Genomic DNA, 22,709 nt, shown 5'->3' on the forward strand with positions numbered 1-22,709 from the left:
GTCCAATGACACCACAGTTAAAAGGAGAGCACTTGAACTGAGGTGGATTTTTGAGCTTAAAACGTTCCACCCACACGGTCTCAATGACAGAATGGTTGGCTGATTAAATTCCCCCTTGGTCAACTTGCTCTTGCTTAACCATGTTAACAATGCACTCAGCAATATTCCAGCTATATCACTGCAATCTGTAATTAATTGAATCCAGACAATAACGTGACATGTGACCAACCGATCCATTTAGTCGCCCTCTTACAACCAACATAGGTAGCTGGGGACCAAAATATTACCCAGGATCCACATGGGTCTTTTTCTAAGGGTGTTCAGTATTACTGGTATTTTAGTAAATTGAGGTTCATTCCTTCCACTACACATCACAATATCATTTTTAAATCCTCGGTATATCTGGTGATTTCAAATGGCCATTTTTATCATGTGTTTAATGTTATACACTTGCCAAATACCTACACTGCCCCGGAGCATGCATCCAGGGCCCCAAGATGGGCAAATATTGTACCAGCATCTTGTTTTGTTCCATTTAGGAACTTCAGTTCATACCTTGCTGTTTCAGATTGCTTCTGAATTCAAATTTTATAATTATACATAGCGTGATATGAATCACAATACAGCCTTGTGTATCGCAAAATATTGTGTTACATGATAAACCTGCAATACCCATTCCTAGTCTTCTCTATCCCTGCAATGCATTTGCAGTAGCATTGCCATAGCATGATGAGTACCTTGACATACACTCCTACACCCGTGACCATCCAGGCAGAGAACCCATGCTTGCCGTTAAAGGTGACTATGCTTGTCGTAAGAGGCAACTAACTGGATCGGGTGGTCAGACTTGCTGACTTGGTTGATGCATGTCACAGTATCCTAGCTGCATAGCTGCTCATGATGTCAATCACTGGATTGTCTGGTCCAGACTCGACTCTCAGTGAAGGTTTACTTGCACGTCCACCATGTCCTTGGATTTGCAGAAGCTGGTTTGAAATTCCTGTTCCCAAAACGACTGTCCATCTACGACTGTCAGTGTATGATAAAGTATTGGAGTTACGATCATCTTAGCACTAATATTGCTTAGTGGAATGGGACCCTGGGAGGATGTTATTGAGTATTCTATGCCTAGAAATTTCTTTTGACCCCAACGCATTAGCAGATACAATGCTTTTGTAATATAACTGAACTTGCCTTCTTAGCCATGTTTGCAAAATGTGGAAAAAAAAACCATTCTAACATCAAAATTGTTCCGATAAATATTGTTCATATTTAAGATTTGTTTGACATATTTCCATTTTGTCAAGCCAAATGATGTTTTCAAAATTCGGGATTGAGCATGTTGAGAAAAAGTGTTCATATGAAGTGAAAATTCGGAAAGATTTAACAACCCATCAGATTCTAGCACACACTCGTATACAATGACATAAACTCTATGAACTCCTGTGAATCAGTGAATAGATATTTGTATGGCATTTGGAATGGATAAATATGAATGAAAAATTAATGATTAACATTTTTTTAACATATATTTATGTCTGTATTTTCTGTTGATTCTATTGAGAATGTAGCATGACATTAGTGGTTACCTTTGATATTCACGTTATATTCAAGTTCCATGCATTAGGGCACAGTGACCTGGGGAAAACAAGTTCCCCGTAGCATGCTGAAGGGAGCACATGAAACTCGTATCTTATCTTTGTAGACCTAAATACACTGTGGCATTGTTCCTTATATGTAGCAGATTATAGATGTTCTTTGGAACGATGAAATACTTGTGTGATGACTGTTTGATCGTGATGATTAATAAAAAAAATCTTCCGATTCAGAAAGTATTCTCAATCTTGATGGAAAGGAAAGTAAATTTCCTAAATTACAGCTGCTTATCATGCTTATGGTCTAGTTGATTGGTTATTCACATTCAATTCACCAAGTTTGAAGATGGATCCGACAATCAGTGATGTATCACTCGCCTATCCTTGTGTGCCTTTTCAACCACAGAGTGTGCGTCTTGTACAGGGGTGAAGCGATACAGCAAGGTCATGATACGATATTTATCACAATACATAGGTCATGATATGATTCGTATCACGATGAGCATATTTATGTCAAACCTCGTGGAAACTTCTGGACTATAAATATTTCAGAGCAGGTTCAAAAGGTAAATCTAGCTGTAATTACAACACATTTTGCGACTAATGATTAAACTTAAACCATGATTGCTATTAGCAAGTGTATTGTCTTTTGTTGTTAAAAAACCCAACTTATCGTGTATCTTATCGTCGCATGAAAACTCATGCTCTTGTACCACAAGGGCTCCCAATATTTTGCTCGCATGCAGTAAGACTTTTGAAGACTTCATGCTGACACAACATCTTGTTGAGGGTTTGACTGATTTTGATAAACTGAGGTATTGGCATAAAATGTGATTTAATGAGATTGGTTAGCCCAGTAGCTGGTGCATTCATATAGTTTGTTTGGTTGTTTGTTTGTTGTTTTACGCTGTACTCAGCAATATTCCAGCTATATGATGGACCAGAAAATCCAGTAATTGACATCATGAGCATCGATTCACACAATTGGGATAGATGACATGCATCAGCGAGCCTGACCACCCGATTGCGTTAGTCTCTTACGACAAGCATAGTCCCTTTTTGGGTTGCTGAAGACCTATTCTACCCCGAATCTTCACAGGTCACATAAATATAGCAAACAGACACAAAGACAGCCGGGTTTGAATCTCAAAGGAGCAGGGAGTGATCATAACTGAACTGGCTTCTTTACATTTCAGTAAATGACAATGAGACGAAGCGGCTCAAGGAGGCCTTCAAGCGAGCCTCCACCCTGGGAGGCTACATGACAGAGAACCTGTTTATCAGGGAGGTCTTATGGGATGGCGTTCCTCCAAAGTTAGCACAGGTAAGCCGTACTTCCAGTTTGTGGTTTGGACAACCATGCTAGTAGTGCTTTTCTGAGGGCCGTAATTGTATATTGGGTGCCTCTAACATAACTCCTTGCAGGCTAAAACTCATTCCCTACACTATAACCTGGAATGTTAATAAGAGGTGTCCTGCAATGAGATAGAGCATTGTTTCTCTTCATATTGTATACATACTGATCACTCTTGATGTAAATAGTCTGGCAAGTGGAGGATGGTGACAAATGGTTTTCAGATCGGTTTGTTTTCTAAAATTTTCTAAAATCATGAAAACGTCCTAATGACACTTGTACCTAGCAAATTCACTGTATAAGAAAGAGCTTTGTTTATGATTTGAGATTGTCTGGGTTGGAAGTATGTTCCCTACTTTCATAAATAACATTGATGCTGACTTGTGGCAATGCTATGGTCTTGAACGAAAACTGGTATCAATGCTAGTCAGTTGCATACTGTCAGAGACGACTTTTTGAGGAGGTCCCACCTAGAGGTTTACTTTTCATTCACAATGGCATTTTGATCAAGTAAATGTAGTATTAAATTAATTTGATACATAATCATAATTTTGAAATGTGGAAAATGATTGTGGCAGTAAAAAGGATTTGCGTACATAAGCCAGACTTGTAAAAGTTTCACTTTGTGCATGTGGAAACAGCAGTGAATACCTCCCCTTGTGCAAAAAATCAGAAGTTATCTTTCCGTGTTGTGAGTAGCAATTATTTCCCCTTGTGCAAACATCTGCAGTTATCTTCCTTGTTGGGAGTAGCAATTATTTCCCCTTGTGCAAACATCTGCAGTTATCTTCCTTGTTGGGAGTAGCAATTATTTCCCCTTGTGCAAACATCTGCAGTTATCTTCCTTGTTGGGAGAAGCAATTATTTCCCCTTGTGCAAACATCTGCAGTTATCTTCCTTGTTGGCAGAAGCAGTTATCTCCCCATGTGCAAACATCAGCAGTTATCTTCCTTGTTGGGAGTAGCAATTATTTCCCCTTGTGCAAACATCTGCAGTTATCTTCCTTGTTGGGAGAAGCAATTATTTCCCCTTGTGCAAACATCTGCAGTTATCTTCCTTGTTGGGAGTAGCAATTATTTCCCCTTGTGCAAACATCAGCAGTTATCTTCCTTGTTGGGAGAAGCAATTATTTCCCCTTGTGCAAACATCTGCAGTTATCGTCCTTGTTGGGAGAAGCAATTATCTCCCCATGTGCAAACATCATCAGTTGTCTTCCTTGTTGGGAGAAGCAATTATCTCCCCTTGTGCAAGCTTCATCAGTTATCTTCCTTGTTGGGAGTAGCAGTTATCACCCCTTGTGCAAGCTTCATCAGTTATCTTCCTTGTTGGGAGAAGCAGTTATCTCCCTCTGTGCAAGCTTCATCAGTTATCTCCCCTGGTCTTGCAGCTGATCTACAAGGGCATAGGTGGCATCAGCAAGGGCCTGTCATACAAGGATCTGCTGTGTGGTCTAGTCGTTCTCACCAAGGGCACCCGCGAGGAGAAGATCAAATGTGAGTATAATACCCAAGATGCTTGAAATAGGCATGTGGCATACTATTTTCACTCCAGTCTCACTGCAGTTTCAATGTCTCTGAAACTACAAGGACTATGGAGCTTAAACTTTGAATGAAAGATGCCCAACTTGTGGTGTCTCTAAACGGTGCTGAAAGAATTCCCATCTGATTTTAAACACGACTGCCACGGTGGCCATATTAAAATGTCATTACTCATCTATTTCTGAATGTGTCATTGTGAGATTTGAGTGGTAGCCAGTACCGTATTTGACGTAATAAGCGCCCAGAGCGCTCTCAAAATTAGAAATATTAGAATATTATTTTGGTGAAAGAAAAAAGAGTTGAAAGATCGTAAATTTTGTGGTTTATGCTGACAGCCTGTAATGTATATATACGACTGATATATTTTTCCAGGATTTAATTGCTCATAATTATGGGTGCATATAACACACGAGTGAGTATTATACACGAATAAATATGTCTTGTGTACATTGATCAATCGGAAGGGGTGCAAATTGAGATTGTTCACTAGCCAATATATTAGCAAATATCGCCGTGGGCGCTTTTTAGAGCTTGGCGCTTTTTATGTTGAATACAGTATGTGGTATACCGAATAACATTCAGAGTTTCCTTTTTTATCAAGCTGTGACCTTTGGCCTTCAGTTACCCCTATTTTTTTTAGTCTTACTGCATTGATGACATCTGCTCTGAAACTGCAGTCTGTAAAGCTTTATGAATGATTCCAGCTTTGGGGCCCAATAAAGCTCACAAATTTCCAGTCCAAATTTAAACTTGGCAACGATTATTTCTTTATAAGTCAGGTGAGCTACAGAACCATATTGACCCGTGAAGATCCGGGGTAGAATAGGTCTTAAGCAACTCATGCTTGCTGTAAAAGGTGACTATGCTTGTCGTAATAGGCGACTAACGGGATCCGTTAGTCAGGCTCGCTGACTTGGTTGATGCATGTCATCAATCCCAATTGCTTGGATCGATGCTCATGATATCAATCACTGGATTGTCTGGTCTAGACTCAATTTTTTACAGACCACCGTCATATAGCTGGAATATTGCTGAGTGCGGCGTTAAACAACCAACAGAACCTTATTGCTGTATGTCTGTTTTTCCAGTAATCTTTGGCATGTATGCTGATGAAAGCTACAGCTTCGTACAGAAGGATGAGATGGATCGACGGATCCTAGAAACAGAGGGACAGGTCTCCACTGCTCTCTCATCGCTGTTCAGAGAGGTCAGATCATTGTGTTTTATCTTGATGGTCATCTGTAATCTGTAGCATTTTACATACAGGTTATAATAGGACATTTTGTGCAGAATTTATACTTTTTGGAGTTAAAGAGAACATAAGAGAAGTGTTTGATTTAGTTTTACTAATTGCAGAATCCTATATTTATAGATGCAAATTCCAAAATATAAAACCATATTTTCATGTTTATAAAAAAGGAAGCTTTTTCACGATACAACATTAAAAAAGATATTGCTTTCAAGACAGGTAGTCAACAGAAATTCTATGTTGCTTGGATGCTGTATCATCAACTTTTCGAAAAAGGAGGAGCAGCTTTCAATTTAATTTTAGTTTTGTACTTTAATGCTTTAGACCATGTACTTTCCTACACTGCAATATGATATATAAGCTTTAATAGTTTATGCATACTTGATATATGCAGTATGTTTGTATTAGTAGAGTGAATGTGTGAGTGAGAAGAATGTAGAAGATGTACTGATAAGTTGTGCTTCATGTCAGGGGCTTTCTGCTACCCTGGGCGGAAACACATTTAACAAGTACTTCTTTCTAAAAACTTTAAAAGTTAAAAAAATAACTACAGGTTGTGTGAATTACTTACAAAGGGATTTATCTAGGATTTCAAACCAAGTACACTTCATAGACCAATTGGGAAAAACTACATTCTTTGTTTAAAATTGGGAATTTTTAAAGTTATATTTTCTTCATTTCTGAGGGTTTTAGCTTTGCATCCAATGAAATATAGTAACATTAAGCATTAAACTGTATTCTCAGTGAAGTAACTGTCAAATCTACAAGCCATGACATAAGCATGATTATACAATATGAATTGCAACGTTTGTGGATATTTTGAGTCCGGTCTTGTTTTCTCTGCAGAGTGATCAAGTTGGGTTTGACGCTTTCTACAACTGGGTGCGAGCACATCCGGATGCAACAATCATCACCACATGGCTCTTGATGGAGCCTAGCACGATCTCACTGTCCAATGACATGGACACACCCACTTTCTACCAGACACTTGCCGGCGTCACACACTGTGAGTACTTTACTTGTATATGTTATGCTCTATGTATAGAAAGTTAATGTTAAACTGATGTTGGGAATCTCCCAGTTTCAGTGCAGTTCAGCACACTTCTCTAGTCTAGAGCAAAATGGGGCAGTTGGGTAGCCTTTTGGTTAAATCATTGGTTCCTTAAGCATCTCCCTTCCTTAAATTGTTTGATAGGCATTACTTAGAAATTACTACACAATTTTACACAATTTTATGGGTAACAACTTCTTTAATACTGTAAAAAGCAACGTTTCGGTATGCAGAGCTCCAGATAAGCTGCGTATCTGTGTAAAATACGCATCAGAAATGCAGAAATACTCAGTAAAATAAAATCTAAGCGTATCAAATACACAACGAACATTACAGATACGCCTAAAAAATAAAACTTGTGAGTATCATCAAAACATTGTGAAGTAACACTGCATATTCGATTAGCAAATCAGCAACTTATTTTGAAATTATAAACGGGCATTCAGTCAACCTTGCCAAACTCCACGATGACAGTTACATCAGTTTCTTGTGGAAGTATCGTGGTATTTTTGAGTCCTATAAAGCTCTCGAACCCACACGACACCAGTTTGCAGGGACTAGATGAATAGGGTTTTTAAATATTTAACTTAAATACCCATATGTGTAAAAACAAGTGGGTAACAGAAATCTGAATACCCAGATAGAATTACTGATACCCAATGATTTAAAATGCATGGGTAAAATACCCACAACACTAAAAGCTTATCTCGAGCTCTGGGTATGGCAATGTATAGATATTGTACCGTTGTCAAGACTGAAAGAGGGACATTGTACAGAATATATAGAGTTGGTGGAGGATTAACAGTAACAACATTTGCATATATGAGTAAGTGTTGACATCGGAAGGATAATATTAATTTAATGGTTGAGGTTTTGTGCTCTTTGATTCTGGTGTTGATAGGGATGTTTCCCCTACATAAGATTGTCCAAAGTTGCAGTCAATTTTGTAAACTACACCTTTAGGCTCATGGGGTTTGGTTGTGTTCCTGCCGTTAGCTCTTAGCAGTCTGTTGAGGGAGTTGGAGCTGGTGAAGTGGGTGTCAATATCGTTAATCCTCTACCTACTATATATGTTCTGTACAATGTCTTTCAGTCTTGCTTGACAACGGTATAAGGATCACTACCGAAACGTCACTTTTTACAGTATTAAAGAAGTTGTTATCCATAAAATTTTGTCTACCTTGTCTCCCTTCCTTGATATGGAAGATATGTTACTACAAGTGGCAGGTAGCACAGATTTCTCACTCCCTCACCGCTGAGCAAGTGTGAATCAGATAAAGACATTACAACCTGTGAGACTAATGGTATATAGAGTAGTCCCTCTTTGATGTGTGGTCGTGTCCTGATTGGCAGTGGAGGAGACGGACATCAGCGAGCTAGAGAAGCGCTACTGGGTTCTCAAGGCACAGTCCAAGAGTGGCCGATTTGATCTCGACACGTTCAAGTTGTTTGTGTGTCCACCTCTGCCGGAGATACTTTGTGAAGGTATTTCTTCTACAATGAACATATTATGAGCCTCAAAAATCTATTTGCCTGATTTCCCAAAATTTGTAGTTTGGTAATGTAAACTGCTTGTGGGAAATGTGCTGTGGAGTAATTTGGTTAACACTTTGTGTTTGTCAGTGACAAGAGTAGTAAACGGCTGGTGGTGGATGCAGCACAGGAATCTCTACATCCATTTGTAGTACATCCACTACTGTCTGGAATAATATATCCCCATTCTATTAGGCTTAAAAAATACAAGAATTAGTTCTCGGGCAATGGCTTTTGAAAAAGAAGTGCGGGCGAGCGGTGGTTTATTTTTGGGGGGGTTGTTCAAGCAAGTTTGTAACCAAATTTTGTTTGCAATTATTTCGGCAAAATCATGTTCTTAAGTATTGTAGCATTTCACTGCTGGGGTCATGTGTTCAAGACGCGGAATATTCAAAGATTTTTTTTAAATGGAAATAAAAGGTGCGACTTTATGATGATGCGGGCGGTGCCAGAAAACCAAGAATATTATTATTTTTAGCCTTATGAATAATACGCTGGACCCATTCACTTTGTTTTGAGTCTGATTCTGATTACATGATGCTCTGAAGAGTCATCCAATCATTTTACAGTCATGAATGAAAGAAATTCTTTGCTGAATTGGTGATGTTAATGATTGAGAAGGTGACATCCATTCTGAACCAATGTTTTGGTGAGAATGTGTCCAGAGTACTGTAATAGAAGGGACATATAACATGATCCCGACTATGGGTGTCATCTGTTTCAGGTTTATTTCTGGCGTTTGATGAAAACCGCGACAATCACATTGACTTCAAGGAGATGGCCTGTGGAATCTCCGCCTGCTGTAGGGGACCCTCCACAGAGAGACAGAAGTGTAAGTCCCAAGTAGCATCAACTCACAGTTGCTTGGCAGCACGCTTTTACTTTTCAGTTAAGGATTCGATTCAACTCTCGCTAATTTCCCTCTTGTTGGGATCAGGCTCTTCTTGTTTTTTTCAGTTGAAAATGTTGATTACACCGTCAAGAAAATACAGACTTCATCGTCAATTTTCGGTCTTGGTAGGGGGTGCTTATAATGCTTACTTACAGATTGGTCTACAAGTTGGTCAGTGGTGCTCATTGGGGCAGGGCGCTTAATATGATAACCTTGAAGATCCGGGGTGGAATAGGTCTTCAGCAACCTATGCTTGCCGTAAAACGCGACTATACTTGTCGTAAGAGGCGACTAACGGGTTCGGGTGGTCAGGCTCGCTGACTTGGTTGATGCATGTCATCGATCACAATTGCGTGGATCGATGCTCATGATATCAATCACTGGATTGTCTGGTCCAGATTCGGTTATTTACAGACCGCCGTCATATAGCTGGAATATTGCTGAGTGTGGCGTTAAACAATAAACCAACCAACAAACCAATATAACCTGATTCATTTTAGTTCACTTTGGTGAGTATTCTAACACACAGCCTTCCAATAGTGGGTGTTATTTAACTTGTTTTGAGAAGTGTATATATTTATACCTCTTTTTGTTAAACTAAGACCATGTTGGTGCTTATTCCTTTGACTACAATGTAGTGGTGTCTGTGAGAACATGATGACGTCTGTTTTTTAGTCTGTTTCAAGGTGTTTGACAAGGACCATGACGGCAAGTTGTCAGCGGAGGATGTCAAGTCAATGCTGTTTGCACTGGACGTTGTCCGGAGAGAGTACAAGTCCCCTGCCGCCCTGGTCAGTTGCCTGTCACGACAGCACTAGAAATGAGCTCAGCCTTCGAAATCACCTCAGTCTTTGAAATGATCTCAGTCGTTGCTTGTAGTGTTTCAGACTCGTTGCACAAAGTTGACAGAACTCACAAGAGATATTAACACCTATTTAATATGAACAAAAGTCTATATTTCAATTTTTTTCTGTTATGGGGGTTTAGGCTTAATGCTAGGTTGTGAAATATTTCAATAATTCATGTTTTGAAATTAATCATTTTGATGAAATATTGATAATATGTGATTATGTTTTTATGAAAGTGATTGTAATGAAACGGTGACAGGACATGCATAAGTGATCATGTTTTCATGAAATCAATGCAATATTTAACAAGTGTAATAAAAAGTATAAATTGTTCGATAAAAGAATGCTTCTTCAAAGTAAATTATTAAGAGGTGTAGACTGGTACAAGAAGAAGGTGAAAGTTGATATCTTCATCTGTGGGATCTTCAGCTCTGTGTGCCGATGTCAGGAATGTAGAACCTAGGAACTTCCACCCTAGCTGCCCTACGAGAAATCTGCATGTCACTCCTGAACGAAATATTCTTTAATGGAATTAAAATGTTCAGCATTTAAGCTGTCTTCAGTGACATGAGTAGCCAATGGCATTTACTCTTCATTTTAAATACCCAGGAATGGGAGCTGTGTTTAGCACATTGCTCAATCATCTGATACAAAAAGTCAAAGAATATTTTTTCAGAAGTGATATTGCAACATTTTGACCACTTTGTTTTCTATGGGGTTATTCAGAACATCCAGTGTCAATGTCCTGTGCCTGGAACCAGAATGATGTTAATACTCTGTTTGCCCTGTGATCTTCCTGATGTAAACAAGATCTTATTACAAAAAATGTCCATTCCATATTGTTTGCAAGAAAATAATCTGCTTGTTAACTCCTGCTCGGACTTTGGCACTGACTGTTCTGGCCAGGCTGGCGCTTGGACATGTTATATACCCCTACATGGATGTATGACATTTCTTTCTATGGCAGAAATTAGGTTTCATCATTGACATGAAAAATGATCTTTGATAAACATGCTGATCATGTAAATATATGCGACTTTTAATATGGAATATTAAATATTTTTGCACTTTCATTGCACATGTTATATTTAAGATATTAATGTCCTACTTTAAATTTTCTCTGAAGTATTATATTTTTTAGTTTGTCTGCAAGCATTATTGTAACAATTTGTACAGTCTTTTCAGCACAAAGCTTACAGTATATCACCAAATTTGTAATTTAAATCAAGTTTCACAAATAATCCTTTTTTTTTAAATTATAATTTCTGTGTTTAGTGCACCTATGTAGGCGCCCTCCCTCTCATAACACCCCCATTGAGCCATGGTGATTTAGTCTCCAGAGTTTCAGCCTTAATGTCTTCAGCTGTTAAGATTGTGTAGCATCTTAAAGTTTCTGATCAGTTCTTAATATGATAGTTTAGGATCGACAAACAGCATTGACCTTGTTCTTAGTCAAGAATTTTGGTCTTAAATACTGCAAGACATTTGTTTTAATCTTTACAGGGGTGTCAATTTCACATTCATATTTTGGGTGACTTTTGGAATATGAAAAGTTAAGTTTTTACAATGTTTTTCATGTAATATTTTGTAAACTAGCTTTAAGCTACTGTTAAAAAGTGATTGACCCAATAAATTAAATCATTATTCTGTTGAACTTAAAAACAAAAGGCTGAAACTCTATTGATTATTTGATCATTGCATCATCTGGACTTTCTCTTAACTCCTCTCTGTACCTCTTACAGGAAGCAGAAGATATGCCTGTCCTTGACCCTGAGGTCGTTTCCAATGAGATTATGTCAAGTTTAGACACTGATAAGGTAGAGCTTCACTTTTTGCATGGCCATATAAATTAGCAGTGGTAGTCCATCTTTAAATATCTGGCTTCTGTAAGTCACTGTAGTCATCAGATTTGAAATACTTGTGTGAAATAAGGGCCATCTTTGACCACAGTAGGGTTAAATGCACCTGCAAAACTCAGGGGACATCACCCCGGTGGACTCCAGCATGACATCAGGAGTTGCTTGCCCTGAATTTTGCAGCCATGTTGGTTGAGTGCATTTCCATTGAAGGGGTGATAAGAGACCTTGCATGTATTGAATAGTTGCATGTCAAAGCCAAAGAAGTCTCATCTCAGAGTTTCATTATCGTTATGTGATCCTAAAGTGTGATAGTAATTACAGAAAGTTTGCTTTGTTGAACAAAGCTTCTAAATTGTCCTACCTTTCCCTTTCGACATGGACTGTCCCAGTGGTGTCAATTTGATAAGACATTTGATTGAAGGAATTTGAACAGTCTTACTTCTCTTGGTTGGGTAACTATGAGTTATGATTCTATAAGAATGGGTTATGGAGGGGAATGTATGACAGTTGTAATTGTTTTGAAAGTATGGTGATATAGTGTTGGGCTCTAAGCACATCCATCAATCTTAAAGACTAAGAAAAAAAAGGTTCTCTTGGTTTTAAAGAGAAATAGCTCTTTATTGGGAACAAATTAAGTCAGGAAATTTTGCAAGTGACAGTACATTGTTCATTGACAATTCAAGTACTGGACTCAAAACATAGACTCACACTCAAGTCAGATTAGCCCATGAACGTGTCATGTCAGCCTTCTGACCAGAATTCAGAGCTACTCTTTTAGTTGATCAAGATATTTTATGTTCGTTGTGCCATGCTCCAAATGTTTTGTGCTGATCATTGTGTGTATATTTTGTATTTGTGGTTCATTTCTTCGTCACGAGTTTTCTAATGCTTTTGCTGATGTTATATCTCTTTAGTTGCCGTCATGTAGAAATACGTTTCATTGGTGTTGTATTTTTACTATGCTTGCTTCCCTTGTGGCGTTGTGGACAAATGGTGGAGATGGTGGAGATGTTTCTTTGTTGTAATATTCCCATTTCAGTGTTGTGTAAGAATATTAGCAATGCATCTGGTGCATGGGGACTGGTCGAAGGTGTTTCAATTTGCTGAGAAGAGTTGTGTCCCTTTTGATGTCCAGGATCTGCTGATCATAGGTTCAAATCCCACTGTAATGATTATAGAATCTGAACTGTTAGCACCATACCAATGCAAGTGGGTTTCTCCAAAGTGGTAAACGTCTATGACCTATATCACTTTGACCTTTCCTCCTGTAATATGTTGACACTCCGTGGTGTAACTGGTCAAAGCAGTGCAATACTCAACAGTCACTCACAGTGGTACCGGGTAGAATAGGTCTTCAGCAACCAGTTCTTGCCGTAGAAGGCAACTACTCTTGTCGTAAGAGGCGACTAACAGGATCGGGTGGTCATGCTCACTGACTTGGTTGAAGCATGTCATCAATCCCAATTGCATGGATTGATGCTCATAATATCAATAATGGAAATGCCTGGTCCAGACTCAGTTATTTACAGACTGCTGTCATATAGCTGGAATATTGCTGAATGCAGCGTAAAACAACAAACCAAACCAAAATCACAGTGGTACCAACTGAGCCCTTAGTCAGAAGGACATTGCTGCTCGTAGAAGGAGACAAGGATATACCTTCATTTGTTTTCACCCTAGTGGGGCAAAGGTGGCTCATTCACCGAAAGAGACGCAATTTGATGCGCAGAGTTACGTCTCTTTTGAATACCAGAATGCTATGATCATGCGTTCAAGTCCCAGTCCTGATAATGTTTCCATGTTTGTAGAGAAAGTTTAATGTGACTGCTTAGCATTGTTGGTAGATGCAGACTTGAGTACATAATACTTTTGCTATTGTATGAATTACAAACCATTTGCCATGTTTATTTTGGGTTGGTCAGAATATTACTTTTTTATAAAATTGTGTAGCTCATTTTAACGATATGGGTTTTTTGCTCTGGTTGGTTGAATCCACAAACAAACAAAAATTGGTATTGCTTAATGTGTACCTGTCGAGCCAATGCACTGACCATATAAGCTGATCCTTGGACATGTTGCATGTGTTGGAGTAGCTGCTAATTGCCCTGTTGTGTGTGTCACAGGACGGCTTCATCACGATGGAAGAGTACCTGGTGTGGACAGTCAATAATACACTCACTGATGACTTCCTGGATCTGCTTAGTCAGGTAGGCAGGCAATACTTGTAGGTGTAATTCTTTTAGATGTCACATAGTCCGCATGTGGATGAATATGACAATGTGGGTGATGTGGATGATGATGACGTGGATGATGATGACGACATGGATGAAGACGGTGTGGATGATAATGACGTGGATGATGATTACAATGTGGATGATGATGACGATGTGGATGATGATGATGTGGATGATGATGACATTGTGAATGATGATGTGGATTATAATGATGATGACGACGATGTGAATGATGATTCGGATGATGATGACGATGTGAATGATGTGTAAATGGTTATGACGATGTGGATGATGATGACGATGTGGATGATGATGACAATGTGAATGATGATGTGGATGATGATGACGATGTGAATGATGATGTAAAAGGTTATGACGATTTTGGATGATGATGACATTGTGAATGATGATGTGGATAATGTGAATGATGAGGATGACGATGATGATGATGATGTGAATGGTTATGATGATGTGGATGATGATGTAAATGGTTATGACGATGTTGATGATGATGACATTGTGAATGATGATGATGTGGGTGATGATGATGTGAATGGTTATGACGATGTGGATGATGATGTAAATGGTTATGACGATGTGGATGATGATGACACTGTGAATGATGATGATGTGGATGATGATGATGTGGATGGTTATGACGATGTGGATGATGATGTAAATGGTTATGACGATGTGGATGATGATGACACTGTGAATGATGATGATCTAGATGATGATGATGTGAATGGTTATGACGATGTGGATGATGATGTGGATGGTTATGACGATGTGGTTGATGATGACACTGTGAATGATGATGTGGATGACGATGTAGATGATGATGACACTGAATGATGAAGTGGATGATGATGATAATGTGAATGATGATGATGATGATGTGAATGGTTATGACGATGTGAATGATGATGATGTGAATGGTTATGACGATGTGGATGATGATGACATTGTGAATGATGATGTGAATGGTTATGACGATGTGGATGATGATGACATTGTGAATGATGATGTGAATGATTGTGATGATGTCGATGACGATGACATTGTGAATGATGATGATGTGGATGATGATGTAAATAGTTATGACGATGTAGATGATGATGACATTGTGAATGATGATGATGTGGATGATGATGACACTGAATGATGATGTGGATGATGATGACATTGTGAATGATGATGTGGATGATGATGATGTGAATGATGATGTGAATGGTTATGATGATGTGGATGACGATGGCATTGTGAATGATGATGATGTGGATTATGATGATGTGGATGATGATGTAAATAGTTATGACGATGTAGATGATGATGACATTGTGAATGATGATGATGTGGATGATGATGACACTGTGAATGATGATGTGGATGATGATGATGATGTGAATGATGATGTGGATGATGATGATAATGTGAATGATGATGATGATGATGATGTGAATGGTTATGACGATGTGGATGATAATGACGATGTGGTTGATGATCTGTACACTTGTGGATATACAGAAGACTAATAAGAAATATTGAAAGGATACTAAGGATTTCAAGCTAACATTGCCTGCTTCTCCTGTGTGCAGATATGCCATGTGGTGCTTGGCCTGAAGCCTCAAAGGCGAGACGAAGAGGGCAAAATAATTCAGTGAGTATTCATTATACAAATCTTGACTTGGGTAATTCAAAATTAAATAAGAGATTGACTTGGGTAATTCAAGACAATCTCTTATTTAATTTTGATGGTTCTTTCAGCAAAAGGGAGTGCCCACTGGTGTTCCATGTATTCTATCATATCAAAATCTATGACTTTAAACTCCCAATAATTGAGATGAGATTGTCTGGTCCAGACTTGATTATTTACAGGCTGCCATCATATAGCCGGAATATTGCAGAGTGTGGCATTAAAGCCCATGTACCACATGTGGTGTCTCCTTAGGCAAGTGACTTTGTTTAAAATGTGCCTCTGTTCACCCAGCAGTGAGTGGGTACCCGGTAGGATGTAGGTAATGTGACAGTCAACCTTCTAGCGCCTTACAGGCAGCTTTGGGTTGTAAACTCTCTAGGGAGCTGAGAATGAAAATCGAGTGCTCACTGATCCACTGACCGGGGTAATAATGTAGCGCTTTGAGCATGAACTGCTACATGGAGGCTAGCGCATTATAAGTGCACATTATTATTATTATTATCATCATTATTATTATTATTATTATTATTATTATAACAAAAGAGACATACATGATAAAGTCAGGCTAGTGTTTAGTTTAGTGCTTAACTAAAATTTGACATTTATGGAGGTTTTAATATAAAAATCAGTGTGCACGCTCTATAAATCTGTACTGCACTCAGGTTGTCATGGTAATGCTTCCATGAATACCAAAAATATTGATGTAAGTTTGTTTTAATAAATATGGCAACAATAATAACTAAACAGATTTCATATTAAATTATTAACACTCACTAGAATGTAGACAACCATACAAAAGCGGTGACATTCAGCGCAATAATGCAGCACAAGCCCCGCCCATTCTGTTGTTAGCCAATCAGAAAACAGTAGACTGTTAGTGGAAGTGACCTAATATTTCGTCAGTTCATTAAAAATATAAATACGAAAGGAAATGGCTTGTTTAGCCAATTAATTGGAACGTAATCATTTGCAGTTTATTGTGATGTCATGATACAGTTGATACTGTGATTGTTGTCCACCAGGTCATGGCTAGAGCGAGAGAGTCGCAAGTCGTTACAGGTGGGCCAGGTGTGTTACCTCATCAGCATGCAGTGGTGGAACACGTGGCTGGAGTACGTTAATGGAGATGTAAGTACCCAATGTTATTCATTCAAATCAACAACCTACTCACTACATTAACATATAATAGTTTCCAGCTGAAACTTCCCATCATGCAAATCCAGGTTAGAATTGGTCTTCAGCAACCCATGCTTGTCGTAAGAGACGATTTTTGGGAGCGGGTGGTCAGGTTCCCTGACTTGGTTGATGCATGTCATCGGATGACGTCAATCGCTGGATTGTCTCGATTATTCAAATGTCTTTTTATTTTATGGCTGGAATATTGTGGGGTTCAACTACAAATGAAGAAACATCTAAAACATCCAGTACCGTCACGTCTTCAGTAACATACAGGGATGTGAAATCTCTGCGGAAACCCGGAAAATCACATTTTTTAAAACAGTAGTCATCGGAAAAAAATCATCTTCCGCGTAAAAATATAATCAAAGATTTAAAAGAAGCACTCCGAAATATATGATAAAAAACCGAACAATTCGCGACGGTTGTCTTGTTTTTCAAAGTTAAATCAGTACTTTCAGACTTCTTGGTATGAATGTTGTCCAAACTGAACGAAGTAGCTTAAAATGCAATCAAATGTTTAAAATTTTTCTTGGGGGGCAGCATGCCTATACTTTTCCTCTTTTTTTCACGGGAAAACCTGCTCACATCCCTGAACATAGCTTCAGTTTAAGAAAAAGAAGTAAGTTTCTCTGTTATTTCACTCCCTGCCTCTTGCCTGTGCTTGCAGCTGAACGAGAACCACAGTGCGACAGGCACACCTGTGTCCAAGCATAAATTTGCCAAAGGTAAGGGTGGAGTCAACAGCACCCTGGCCTGGGAAGATGACAATGTCATAATGGTGAACTGCAAGACCAGCTCCACGGAACAGGTCACCTTGAACAGCCACGTTACCCACCCAACTTACAACAGTCTACCCAGAACAAACCACGGCTCTCGGAGCCCCAGGAAGAATAGTCTCAACCCAGTGGACAACGCCGCCGCCATGAACCGGAGTCCCAGTCCGTCACCCAAGATGAAGCGGAAACAGCATGCGGTGGCCGCAGGCCCCCCACAAAGACCTGTCGCCATTGACAACAACCCTCTCATTGTCACCAACTCAAATAAGGTAGAGTCGCCATTTCTCATTGTTACCAACTCATCCGAGGTAGGATTGCCATTGACAACACCCCTCTCATTGTCACCAACTCACATAACGTAGGGTCGCCATTTCTTAATGTCACCCAATGTGTGAAGCCCATTTCTGGTGTCCCCCACCGTGATATTGCTGGAATATTGCTAAAAGCGGCGTAAAACAATACTCACTCACTCACTCTTAATGTCACCAACACACATAAGGTAGGGTCACCATTGACAACAACCCTATCATTGTCACCAACTTACATAAGGTAGGGTCACCATTGACAACAACCCTATCATTGTCACCAACTTACATAAGGTAGGGTCGCCATTGACAACAACCCTATCATTGTCACCAACTCACACAAGGTAGGGTCGCCATTTCTCATTGTTACCAACTCACACGAGGTAGGGTAGCCATTGACAACCCTCTCATTGTCACCAAATCACATAAGGTAGGGTCGCCATTGTCACCAACATAAGGTAGGGTCACCATGGATAACAACCCTCTTATTATCACCAACTCACATAGGTAGGGTCGCCATTTCTCATTGTCACCAACTCACATAAGGTAGGGTCGTCATGGATAACTCTCTTGTCACTAGCTCACATCAGTAGGACTGTCATTCATAACAACCCTCTCATTGGTAGGGTCACCGTTGATAACGACTATGTCCTTGTCACCAACTCACATAAGGTAGGGTCACCATTGATAAAGACTATGTCCTTGTCACCAACTCACATAAGGTAGGGTCACCATTGATAACGACTATGTCCTTGTCACCAATTCACATAAGGTAGGGTCACCATTGATAACGACTATGTCCTTGTCACCAACTCACATAAGGTAGGGTCACCATTGATAACGACTATGTCCTTGTCACCAACTCACATAAGGTAGGGACACCATTGATAACGACTATGTCCTTGTCACCAACTCACATAAGGTAGGGACACCATTGATAACGACTATGTCCTTGTCACCAACTCACATAAGGTAGGGTCACCATTGATAACGACTATGTCCTTGTCACCAACTCACATATGGTAGGGTCACCATAAATAACGACTATGTCCTTGTCACCAACTCACATAAGGTAGGGACACCATTGATAACGACTATGTCCTTGTCACCAACTCACATAAGGTAGGGTCACCATTGATAACGACTATGTCCTTGTCACAACTCACATAAGGTAGGGTCACCATTGATAACGGCTATGTCCTTGTCACCAACTCACATAAGGTAGGGTCACCATTGATAACGACCATGTCCTTGTCACCAACTCACATAAGGTAGGGTCACCATTGATAACGACTATGTCCTTGTCACCAACTCACATAAGGTAGGGACACCATTGATAACGACTATGTCCTTGTCACCAACTCACATAAGGTAGGGACACCATTGATAACGACTATGTCCTTGTCACCAACTCACATAAGGTAGGGTCACCATTGATAACGACTATGTCCTTGTCACCAACTCACATATGGTAGGGTCACCATAAATAACGACTATGTCCTTGTCACCAACTCACATAAGGTAGGGACACCATTGATAACGACTATGTCCTTGTCACCAACTCACATATGGTAGGGTCACCATTGATAACGACTATGTCCTTGTCACCAACTCACATAAGGTAGAGTCACCATTGATAACGACTATGTCCTTGTCACCAACTCACATAAGGTAGGGTCACCATTGATAACGACTATGTCCTTGTCACCAACTCACATAAGGTAGGGTCACCATTGATAACGACTATGTCCTTGTCACCAACTCACATAAGGTAGAGTCACCATTGATAACGACTAGGTCCTTGTCACCAACTCACATAAGGTAGGGTCACCATTGATAACGACTATGTCCTTGTCACCAACTCACATAAGGTAGGGACACCATTGATAACGATTATGTCCTTGTCACCAACTCACATAAGGTAGGGTCACCATTGATAACGACTATGTCCTTGTCACCAACTCACATAAGGTAGGGTCACCATTGATAACGACTATGTCCTTGTCACCAACTCACATAAGGTAGGGTCACCATTGATAACGACTATGTCCTTGTCACCAACTCACATATGGTAGGGTCACCATTGATAACGACTAGGTCCTTGTCACCAACTGGTCTGGCTATTGATTACTCCACGAATGTTATAAAACTGTCTCCTCTTTAACTGTGATATATATTTTCTTGTGTTTTCCCAGGCATCAACCCTCACCAACGAGGGAGGTCGGTTAAAGCGTGATACAGTGCTGGTGAGGGGGAAGGACTTCGAGCTGGTGCCGGAGCCTATCTGGAGAGCCCTGTCCAGCTGGTATGGAGGGGCACCTGCTCTGCCTAGAACTGTAAGTACACTGTCACCTTTCATCTCTCTACGTCTCCCTCCATCTCACGGGGATTCTGAGTTAGAATCCCCAACAACATATCTTGTTCTGTGCAAGGTTATGAAATGGATGGGTGGTCAGAAGCTGTATCTTCTTACCCAGATTTGGTGGTATGTTACTCATTATATTAATCACTGGTTTGTCCGGTCCAGGCTCTATTATTTACAGGCCGTCGTTTAGGTAAATTACAAACAAAGTCACGCTTCACCCAGGGGATTCCAGGTTGGCATGGCGAGAATTGGTCACCAGCAACCGATGCTTGTCTCAGGAGACTAAATTGATTGTGTGGTCAGGCTTGGTGACTTGGTTCTAAGTTCTAGGGGACGGGTAACTCGGGTACTCGGGTCTGGTGGGTCCCGGACTCGTGGTTAGTCAAGTGATATATTATTTAATGACAAAATTATCTAAAACTCTGTGGTTACACACTAAGTCACTAATGTTCCCATTTCTTTCTGACAATGCACCCATTCCTTTGGACTTTATCACATGTTTATATGTCTGAATAAAGATAAAACTTCATGCAGTAAACTTCAGTGTCTGCATGACCAGATTGTTTTACATGTATATCTAAATACATTTTGCCAGGGCTACGGTCAAACTCTTCCAAATCGGACAGTTTGTCCCTATCTCTAGATATCTACAGCGGGTACCCGGGTAGGGTCGGGTAATAGGGAGATGGGTACCCGGGTAGTAAATTTGGACTCGTCCCAGCCCAACCTGGTTCATTACATATCATTATAGCCCAATCTGTGACTTTGCTCATGATATCAACACCAAATAACCATGGTAACTGGTATTAGACACTTTCAATTGTTTTCAAAATCAAATAACAGAATTGACTGCTGTGCTACAATTCAAATATGACTTTGTCAAGTACCACAGTCAATCATGATTCTGAATATGTGTGAGCCGAACAGAAAATAAAAGAGCAAGGGTCAACCATTTCTTCCAAGAAAGTGTTTGTCTTTGTTTCCTTGGCTTTTCTTTGAAAATGGCCCCCTTTTCAGGAAATGGCTGACTGTTTTGGTCACAAGTGGGCCCCGAGGTCTCAACCTTTAGGTAAAACTAGGTGGATCCCTGTATAATGACCCACGACTACAATGGACCACCTCTTGATGTATGCTGTGTTGATACAACCATGCACCCCTTGTAGTTTGACTGCTCATGCTGACGTTCTTGCGTTCCAGGTGATAACAACAGCGTCCAACGACCCTGAGCTGGAGCTGTACCCCGTGACTGTCCGCCTCCAGCGGCACCAGGTGCCCAGTCAGAGGCCACCCCCTCCCACCACCTTCACAGGCATGATGGCTGGCTTCGGCGGCATGGCCTGGAGTAAGTCCACCATTCACTTTCTTGTAGAGCCTGGGATTATCCACAACAGCAGTCTGTACTGCTAATTACACCCAGCTATTATGGTGTATGTTCATTTCTGGATGAAATGAAGATGGAAGCTAATGTTGTAAATATCTTTAAGCTGCCCACATGCACACACATGCACACAACACACTCACACACTCATGAACATTCACATACACACACACTCATACACACTCACATACACATGCACAACACACTCACACTCACTCATGCACACTCACAACACACTCACTCATGCACACTCACAACACACACTCTCTCACGCACACATGCATACTCATAAACCATCACATACACATGCACAACACTCACATACACATGCACAACACTCACACTCACACTCGCACTCACACTCTCTCACACACACGCCCACTCATGCCCACTCACATACACATGCTCAACACCCACACTCACACTCAGTATACTCACACATGCACAGCATGCACACGCACATGCACCCTCATTCACCCACAACACGCTCATGCACACTCATTCAATCACAACACGCTCATGCACACTCATTCACCCACAACACGCTCATGCACACTCATTCACCCACAACACGCTCATGCACACTCATTCACCCACAACACGCTCATGCACACTCATTCACCCACAACACGCTCATGCACACTCATTCACCCACAACACGCTCATGCACACTCATTCACCCACAACACGCTCATGCACACTCATTCACCCACAACACGCTCATGCACACTCATTCACCCACAACACGCTCATGCACACTCATTCACCCACTATACGCTCATGCACACTCATTCACCCACAACACGCTCATGCACACGCTCATGCACACTCCTTCACCCACAACACGCACATGC

At 40.2% G+C, this 22,709-nt stretch overlaps 1 protein-coding gene across 2 annotated transcripts in view; it reads left to right on the plus strand.

Moving 5' to 3' along the window:
* The window catches only part of LOC139456316 (ubiquitin carboxyl-terminal hydrolase 32-like), an 85,918-nt gene that overhangs the window by 20,247 nt on the left and 42,962 nt on the right, over positions 1 to 22,709 (plus strand). The window contains exons 2-15 of one of the 2 annotated variants that reach the window (XM_071237948.1): positions 2,792 to 2,919; positions 4,337 to 4,442; positions 5,576 to 5,694; positions 6,583 to 6,742; positions 8,141 to 8,272; positions 9,045 to 9,152; positions 9,888 to 10,003; positions 11,803 to 11,877; positions 14,043 to 14,126; positions 15,752 to 15,813; positions 16,875 to 16,980; positions 17,699 to 18,076; positions 20,308 to 20,448; positions 21,675 to 21,819. In XM_071237948.1, the coding sequence (XP_071094049.1) occupies positions 2,792 to 2,919; positions 4,337 to 4,442; positions 5,576 to 5,694; positions 6,583 to 6,742; positions 8,141 to 8,272; positions 9,045 to 9,152; positions 9,888 to 10,003; positions 11,803 to 11,877; positions 14,043 to 14,126; positions 15,752 to 15,813; positions 16,875 to 16,980; positions 17,699 to 18,076; positions 20,308 to 20,448; positions 21,675 to 21,819 (1,860 nt within the window). The remainder of the gene's footprint in view (positions 1 to 2,791; positions 2,920 to 4,336; positions 4,443 to 5,575; positions 5,695 to 6,582; positions 6,743 to 8,140; positions 8,273 to 9,044; positions 9,153 to 9,887; positions 10,004 to 11,802; positions 11,878 to 14,042; positions 14,127 to 15,751; positions 15,814 to 16,874; positions 16,981 to 17,698; positions 18,077 to 20,307; positions 20,449 to 21,674; positions 21,820 to 22,709) is intronic. The other variant, XM_071237949.1, reaches the window with a different exon arrangement.

Source organism: Haliotis cracherodii, unplaced genomic scaffold (genome assembly GCF_022045235.1).
Source record: "Haliotis cracherodii isolate W230 unplaced genomic scaffold, xgHalCrac1.p SCAF_11, whole genome shotgun sequence".
NCBI classification, from domain to species: Eukaryota; Metazoa; Mollusca; class Gastropoda; order Lepetellida; family Haliotidae; genus Haliotis; species Haliotis cracherodii.